Source organism: Mytilus trossulus, chromosome 8 (genome assembly GCF_036588685.1).
Source record: "Mytilus trossulus isolate FHL-02 chromosome 8, PNRI_Mtr1.1.1.hap1, whole genome shotgun sequence".
NCBI lineage: Eukaryota > Metazoa > Mollusca > Bivalvia > Mytilida > Mytilidae > Mytilus > Mytilus trossulus.
In genome coordinates, this window is record NC_086380.1 from 18,402,147 (window position 1) to 18,411,996 (window position 9,850).

Consider the following 9,850-nt stretch of genomic DNA (forward strand, 5'->3'; position numbering starts at 1 on the left):
TATTCTATTGAATAACATTAGCGTAATTCAAAAAATGGTCGGGTGCGAAGGGTATATAATTATATCCTGATTATTTGTTAATAAAATGTATTGCTATTAAAAAGTAAAATCACAAAAATACTGAACTCAGAGGAAAATCAATACGGAAAGTCCATAATCACATGGCAAAATCAGATAACAAAACGCATCAAAAAAGGAATAGACAAGAACTGTCATATTCCTGACTTGGTACAGAATACAATTTTTCATTCGATTCAATTAACATTGTTAAAAAAAATAACCACTTTTCCGCGATAGAAATGACATTACAAATAGAAAAAAAAACATACCCCTCCCCCTTTTCCATAAACTAAGTGGTACAATAAATTACTTACAATGTGTCTTGCATTTGGCATGCACCGTTACCGAATGGTAACAATAAATTTGTGTTTTACTTCATGCAGTTACAGTAATATTTTTATTGTGTATGGATAGTATTTTTTAAAAGGTTTATATCTAGATTTATAAGTGAGTTTTATTTCACATTCTAAATGAGCCGTAGGGCGTATTAAAACCTGAACGCATTAGAAAGGAATATCCCAGTTTAGTGTTGTCGGTAATACAGGATACTAAATTTTGCAAATCTTTATAAAAAATAATATTTTTTGACGGTATATAAGTCAGATAATGCATATTTAAAGGTTTTTCTTGTTGTAGGACACACCTCGGGGTGTTCTACGACAAAAAAACTTTGAAATATGCATTATCTATAATGTAATCGGGTAGAATAGACAAATTTTATATATGTCAAAATGTTATTTGAAAGAGTAATCATTTCACTAGCAAAATAAAACAATTTTAGAAATATACGAAATATCATTAGTTGCATAATGTTTTAGTGAACTAATACGATATATGCGGGGTCAGTGAATTATATATGGGGTGAGAGCGAAGCTGATTACGTATATATCATATTAGGCCACAAGCACGCTATGCAACAATTTGTCTTACCGACTATTCAGACTTGAGTTGTCTCATTTGCAATCATACAATATCTTCTAATTTCTATTTTAAAGTGTACAATTTTAGGAATCTACTTTCATTAGTCTGCACACAAAAAAATAATGTCAACAATCACAATTTAATATCAACAACCTTGATATAACAATATTAAAATGAAATTTCAATACATTTAAATAATCAAATAGAGCCAAAGTCGTAACTCCACTACTAACCGTGTATTGAAATTAGCCCCGCCTCCCTACTAACATAATATGGAATATACACGGTCTCCACGCGGACGCTTTTAACCAATAATATTCCTACAAATATATAGGAGGTAAAATAAATTAGTTTGTACGCAACACTAGAAAAAGAATTACGGTTAATTGATTTATGTGTTTGTATAAAGGGAAGATAAAATTGACGTAGTTATTAATTAGTGTGTTTAGATCGTGTATTTATAGGATCTTAAGCTGTCAAATTCAAGTTTACTGATTTGTCTCAAATATTAACATTTTGATTTCAACCATACTTAAATGTATATCTATTTCATAAAAATTAAAAGAAGAATAATTGGCAATGTATGACTTAATATGTATCTGCCATCTTATTATATTTTTGACTAGACTCCACCTTATTAAGCCTTGATATGTCCTCTAAATCGATGCTTATATCAACGGAAGTAAACATAAATATAAATAGATACAAGATTGAAGTATAATGTAATCGTATGATGACGATTTATTAAGGTCTGTTTGATTTTATGTAATAGATTTTAATAAAATCATTAAATCGGTTTTTTATCTGTATAAACAGGTTTTTCTGTTTTTCGAATCAGTCTTATAACTGATTCCTACTGTAAGCTCCGTTGTTTAACTTTTCAGTGCACATATTTGTTCACATGCTTAGGATATCCTTTGCGTAAATCATCTCAAGCTTACGGTTGAATCAAAGGTAGCATGAATACGATTACATGTGAGGTTTAATTATTGACTTACAAACCAATAATATATCATTGGTGTTATTTTTATCGTTTGTATTGATCAAATTAAACCAAACAGCAATTTATTGTTTTAATTTTCAGTTTTTAGTGTTGTATGAAATAAAACAAACGTACACGGTTGATGTGAGCCAACTGTAATTAAACCTTGATTTGTGAACCAAATTGTCCATGATATACGTTTCTTTTTGCAGATGTCCGTAGAAAAGTTATATGCAGTGGGTATTAAACAACTAGAGACATTCAACGAAATAAATGAGAAATATGTTCAGATGTTAAATACCATTCCAGAATATAATGTAATTATATAGTTATATGCTTTGTTTGGTATTCTAGTAGTTATTGCCTTCATTCAGGTAGAGTTAAAAGATAAATTTTAGCTGATATATAAGATGCTATAAGATCATGTAAATGACATGTTCCATTTTACCTCAGAAGAGGCACGAAATCACTTTAATGCCGTAACGTAGGAACGCATTCGTGTAACAAGTTTTCAATTTGCAACTCTATGAAACATCTAAGAATACATCTTACTGTTTTTTGTAAGGTATAATGAGTTTAGTGAGTTAGTATATTCACTCCTTTATTATCTTTGAAAGTAAACTAATCTGTTTCTGCAAATGTTTGCACCTGTCCTAAGTCAGGAATTTGATGTGCAGTAGTTGTCATTTGTTTATGTAAATTAAACGTGTTTCTCGTTGCTCGTTTTTATATATATATTAGACCGTTCGTTTTCCCGTTTGAATGGTTTTGCACTAGTAATTTTGGGGCACTTTATAGCTAGTTGTTCGGTGTGAGCCACGGCTCCGTGTTGAAGGCCGTACCTTAACCTATAATGGTTTACTTTTATAAATTGTTATTTGGATGGATAGTTGTCTCATTGGGACTCATACCACATCTTCATAAATCTATCTATAATCTGTTACTGCGTTTCAAACTTTTCATACGAGCAGGAGGAATGTGGGCGGTACGTCAATAAACAGCAATCTACTTCTTAATTAGATAGAACAATGCGTCTTCATTCACAAGTGTAAAGACTTTGAGAATACCAAACTGTCCGACGCGATTCGTAAGACCAATCAATAATACTTATAAACCAAAATATGTATGATAAATGCAAATATCATGAAAATGATTTCTAAAAATATAAGGGTTTGAGGGATATGCATATTTATCAAATTGAATTGATAAAATGACTATAACATAATAAAGTCATACGGAGATACATTCGTCTGCTGATAGTTTAATTTGTATTTTGTGCAGAAGACTTGCGTTATTGAGTCAACAATCATTTACAATAGTATATGTTTCGTACTAAGTGTTTTACTCATCGTCTAAGCATTGATTTGACTGATTCTATACACCAGAATAAGACATAACTGCATCATAACTGATATATCAAATATCATATCAAATGATTAGAAATTGAAAAGTGCTAAATATTTGAGATTTGAACTTTTATAGATTTAACATATCTCATCGTATAAAACTTTTACAATATATTTGGTAAGTAAGAATTATGAATATAATAATTTCCATTGGTCTAATGGATCTATTATGTAGAGTAATATTGTAAAACTAAACATGAATTATTACTTACAGGATCAACCCATGGATTCTTCTGTAGACAGTGAAAGAGTACTCGAATCTACAAAATTATGAACTGCAGTATTTAAGCCTTCATATGGTTTATAACAACGTATAAGTATGGAATGCAATTAAAATCGTGACTGAAAGCTGATCAATAACGGCAAACATTATGTGTATACACAAGTTAACGTAAATACTTGGTTCTTGTGCGAATATATTTTTGGAACATCAAAATCTATACTGCTGGTCAGTTACAAATATATGGTGCGTATTAAAGTGATCAAAAGGACAAAGAAATGACTATGATAAACATCCCACCAGTATATAGGTTACCATATGTCTGTATGCACCTGTTGATACACACATGTATAAGAGTACATGTATCTGTGTTTTGCAAGATATAAAAGAAATCAACACTGCTTGTTTGACTATTTTTTTCCTTTTATTATTGTTAATTTTAATCTTGACTTCACACATAACGTTTTGAAAGGCAAAGAGTGAAATGAAAAATATGAAACTCTAAGGTAATTTATTACGGGAAGTTCTTTATCGAATGGCAGAATCAAAACTCAAACACAGCAAGCGAATAGAAAACACACTTTCATTGTCCTTGCTTGTTGCAGGAACATAATATGTAGAATATAGTGAATTTAACCTGGTGTTATAGCTACCATAATCTCTTATGTGACACTCGCATAAAATTCCATCATATTGACACCAATGTTTAAACAAAACAAACACAGTTATAATAGATAAAAGTGTCAAACTTTTGGTACATCATTCAACATCGTATTATAAACTTAAAACTATAAAAAGAAATAACTATGTTAAAAAATGAAATCAAAACTTCTGTAATTATATTATACAGCGATTTATCTGCATTGAACATACACATCGATATTTCAATTCCAATATTAAATTAGAAATTTATTTTATATTAACTCCCACCTACTTAGAAAATGTTCGTAAAAGAAAGGTTAATAATGAGTGAAGATGTTTTAAATTTACAGAATATGCCTGTATTGATTTGCGAATTTTAACTTGTAGATAAATTACTAGAGTACATGAAAAGGCTTCAAAACAGACATATAGTAAAAAAATAAAACACACCCCACACAAATACATAAAAAGGTAACGAGATACTACCTGTAAGCTAATGCCTGAACAAGATTATATAATAAAAACACAAGTTTTCAGTAATTGTAACCATCATCATTTTTAGTGCACCTATACATTGGAACAAATTGCACGAGGAAATGATTACGACTACGACATGTGTTACATGTTTATGCCCATATTAAAACATATATTAAATTTTAACTTAATCTGTTTTCAAGATGTTTTTGTAGAGTGGTACACACATACATTGGTATGCTAAGTCGTGAAGTTGTATACTTTTTAAGTTGAAATAGATTTTAAACTTTCTATTGTAATTCGTAAAGTTCGGAAGACCTAAACGTACCAACAAAACTTCATATAGGAATAATGAAACAATAAACGTCTGGTATCGACAAGAACGCGGATAACAAATTGTGTGGATATAAAGAAAATAATTAAATCATCATAGATACCAGGATTAAGCGTCCATTCATGAAACGCTTGTATTGTAGCCAATTCGAATTCAAAACCGTATAACATCATTTCATCAAACGAACAAGACTTATATTGACACAAGTGTACACTATTTACTGGCAATAAGTGAACTTTTGTTATAATTCAAGGGTAAGTTAAGACATTGCATATTATAGCAAAATGGATTTTGACATAGTAGAGTTAACATTGCTATAGTTCTTTCATGAAATAAATAAATGTACTGCATTTTATATATAGCACATGATTTCCAAAATAAAGTTTCTAATGGGATTCTATATAGTTAGAGGTAATAAAATCTAACCAAAAGATGTAATTTGTTTTGAGCTTTCCAAAACAAGAGTAAAGTTACTGCATAATAACATGACACATTGTGTACACATAAGTGCGCATGATTTATTGTGTTGACGTTTGAAAAAAACGGAATGCAATCCCTGGCAAATCAATTTCTTCTACTAAATGTCTGGATTCTAATCTCGATAAAATACACTCTTAGCAGTTATGTAAAAGAAACGACCGTCTATGGGGAAAGTATTTAGGCCTGGAATCTTGTATGGGTTTATATGAACCATCTATAAACTGGTCTTCTATATTTTACAATAGGTTTTGTTGATTGATAAATGCCGTTATGTGACCTCTGCTTATTTTTTTTATTTTTTTTTTACACATATAAACGTTTTATTCCAAAATATGTCCTGTATACAATTACCTAAGTCGTCCAGGTAACAGACCTCTGGTTAATTAAATTATTTGCTGGAGGTCTCTGGTGGATAATTGTCTTAATGGGAATGATATAAATTCTCCTTATATTTTAAATCAAGTCTGCTTAAGAAAAAAATAATTTTATAACGTATCTATAAAAACTACGCTCAACAGATATTATTTCACAGTTCATATTTTGGAACTTATGCACAACGAGATTAACACAGAAAAAATCAAATTCATAAGTTAAATCTCGTAACTGTACACTTTTCTCACTAAAAGCATATTTGTAGTTTGTAACCATATCGTTAAACTCAAATATCATTTGGAGGAACATTTATAAGGAAAAAAAGGTCACTTCCCAAAAGGGTAAAAAAAGTTTGAACATAGTCCATATAGCAGTCAGTTTTTATTATTGTTGTCTTTATATTGCCGTTTCTTGACGTATACGCGCTATCTTCTTTGATTGTCACGCTATTACTTCTATCGGTTTAATCATTTTTAACCGGATTTTTGTGACAAAAATATCGGTTATTGATTTGGGGATGTACGGCGGGCGGGCGGTCAGGCGGCAATCAAATGTTGTCCGTGCATTAACTCATGAACGGTTCAACCTAAGCTTTTAAAATTTTAATATGTTGTTACTGACAACTAAATGAAGGTCAAGTTTAATAATGGCGATTTTGACTTTTACCGTTCAGGAGTTATGGTTCTTGAAAGATTGAAAACTGGAGTTCCCAGTCATGTCCGTGCATTTACGCATGACCTGTTCTACCAATGCTTCCCAAATTTTAATATGTTGTTACTGATGACTAAATGGAGGTCAAGTTTAATAATGGCGATTTTGACTTTTACGGTTCAGGAGTTATGGTTCTTGAAAGATTGAAAAATGGAGTTTCCAGTCGTGTCCGTGCATTTTCTCATGAACCATTCAACCAAAGATTTTGAAATTTTTATATGTTGTTACTGATGACAAAATAGAGGTCAAGTTCAATAATGACGATTTTGACTTTTACCGTTCAGGAATTATGGTTATGGAAAGATCGTAAAATGGCGTTTCCATTCACGTTGTTGCATTTACTCATGCACTATTCAATCTAAGCTTTTCAAATTTTAATATGTTGATACTGATGACAAAATGGAGGTCAAATTTGATATTGACGATTTTCACTTTCACCATTCATCAGTAATGGTTATTATGATATTGCCATATAATAAATGTGAATAAATCCGTTTTGCTGTCGTTGTGACAGCCTCTTGTTTAAACATAACAGGAAGAAGTCTTTGCTATGTAAAATCAGTTCTGTTCATAATGTAAAGTTTTAGATTTAATGCGATCACTATTATAAAGATAAATCTTTGTTCATCCCCCAAAGGACCTAAAATAATAAGAGACAATATACCTCCTACTCCTAGCTGCTACGTTTTCTTTTCATTCTTGGGTCTGGCTTTAAGTGAAACAGTAAATGTCATGTCAACGTTCTTGTGATTTCGTTGTTAAGAATCTAAAAACAAATCCGTTGATAATTAACATTCTCACTGGTAATCTCAGATACTACTATATAATGTGTTTTGGTCAGACAATATCAACAATCAACGTTAATGGCTATTTTACATTCCTCCTTCGTCTTTGTCGTGTGGGAAAGTTTGTTATCATTTTTAACAGGAGGAAGGTCATAACTTATTGAATACATGCTATCATTTAATACCAAGTCGTTCGACGAAATATATTGATCTGGTCAAATGTTACCACAGTATTTTACTTTAATGAAATCGTGGTCATTAATTATCATGACAAAAAGAAAGTACTTCATATTTATTTGATTAAAAGAGCACTGACACCAGAGTAATGATCTTCATCGGTTTGATTTTTGATTAACTTCAATGAAACATGAATTATCGGTATTCCAATAATGACCAAACACTTTAATTACTAGCATTGATGACTAAATGTATGAGTAATTATTATATAATCATATTTGGGTCACATTACAGCTGTGAATGTTATATATAGTATCATAAACTATATACAGAAAACAATTAATTTGTAGATCACTAAAACCAATGACGCAAACTAGGTTTGAAATGCTTAAAGAACATCCATCCGATTGTATAATGTTAAGTAGAAAAAATACCGAACTCAAAGATCACTCAAAACAGAAGGTCCCAAATCAAAAGCTCAACACATCAAACGAAAAGAGAACAATTATCGTATTCATAACCTTGTATAGGCATTTCCTGATATGGAATGCAGCCATTGTGAATTTGTATGCTTTCAGTGCGGCAATGATCGCTTGTATTGTTATAAAACTAGATGTCGTCGCAATTATATCGTTGTGTTAATTTTTTTAAAAGGTAATATATATTACTACAAAACCAATTCAAGTTGCAGTTACTATTGCACTATGACTTATCCAGGTAAAGCATATTTACCTCCCGCACCACAACAGTAGTCATTATATCGTGATGACGATAATTCACTTCTTAGCCTTGCAAGACACCAATACTTGTTTTTCAGTCGTGGGTTTTTCAGTTTGGACGTTAAATGCAACCTTTAAGGGTACAAGAGAGACAAAAGATATCAAATGGACATTTAAACTAAAAAGTCGAAAATAAACTAACAACGCCATGGTTAGAAAAATGAAAATAAAAAAGGCAACAGTAAATAAAACAAAACTTAATTCGGAGCAATACGAAATCGAACCCCACCAAATACTTGAGGTTATTAAAGGTGCTCATGAGAGATAGGAAAATCATGATTTCTAAAACGATTCACTCCTACTTACTCTGACACAGAAAGTTATCGTTATATCAACTGACTAAAAGTATTACAATATTTTCTCAGCCTATGGTGGGAATTTGAGATATATATATATAAAAAGTCAGAAGAAGAATTGCTACAAAATAAAATAGGATCGTTAATGACATTAGTATTTGAAATCAGCCGCAATTCAGGAAAAAACGTTAAATATCGTATCTATAAAATAAGAAGTTGTGTTATGATTGCCACTATGTTTCCCTAGAGACCAAGTTGACACAGAAATGAACAACTATAGGTCTTTATCAATACGTAAAACCATACTGCAAATTCAGCAATAAAAGGCCAAAAGAGGATAAATGTTGAACAAACGAACGACTTGGTTTATGCATTCATAAATATGAAATACCAAATTGAGCTCTCATGTTAAATGAAATTGAATCGTTGTAAACATCTGATAGTATATTCTAAAATGTAGATTCTCTTTAATACACCTTTCAATGAAAACAATCCAATATCATATTTTGGTATTACTATCATATAGATTAAAAATTTGAAAAAAGTAGCAAATAAAACTACGTAGATTGTGATTGACAAACACCAGTAAAGTCGATTTTGCAATCAATGGATTAATCTATATCATCTACTATATTCAGTCTACGAGCAATTGTAAGACATTCATTTCTGCTACAATATACTCAATTTTATAAATGAGTAAGACCTTTCCCTGGTAATGAACTGATGTTTGTTATGTCTATTTATGAACAAATCGGAATATGTTATCTTTAATGAACAATAAATAATAAATCAGCCAGTAAAGCAACTAAACAAATATTGTATGATTGCAAGCGAAATGTCAAAACACTAATTAATTTATTTGCAAACAGTTATTAGAAAAGATGTCTGATAATATTAATCTTGTCTTCTTCCATCTATACAGATCTAGATCAGGCAAAAAAGAGCAATTCCAGACCGAAAGCAATGATTTACCAACCATGAATTCAGTTTTGCTAATTTGTTGCAATACTAATTAGGAGATAACTGTATTGTATTTTAAGCTCCGACGGCATCAATTGGGGATTTGATGGTCGCAAATTAAGTTTACTGGCGACGCGTTAGCGGAGACAGTAAACGGGTATTTGCGACCATCAAATCCCCAATTGATGCCGTCGGAGCTTAAAATACAATATTGTTATCTCCATTCTAATGAAACTGACAGAAAACAACGT

General features: G+C 30.9%; 1 protein-coding gene across 2 annotated transcripts in view; it reads left to right on the forward strand.

Annotated features, from left to right (window-relative positions):
- Positions 1-3,992, forward strand: part of LOC134680653 (cyclic nucleotide-gated channel rod photoreceptor subunit alpha-like) — a 53,204-nt gene extending 49,212 nt beyond the window's left edge. For both annotated transcript variants that reach the window (XM_063539780.1, XM_063539779.1), the window contains exons 12-13: positions 2,176-2,280; positions 3,584-3,992. In XM_063539780.1, coding sequence (XP_063395850.1) covers positions 2,176-2,280; positions 3,584-3,643 — 165 coding nt within the window. In that variant the 3' untranslated portion in view covers positions 3,644-3,992. The remainder of the gene's footprint in view (positions 1-2,175; positions 2,281-3,583) is intronic.
- The last annotated feature ends 5,858 nt before the right edge of the window (positions 3,993-9,850 follow it).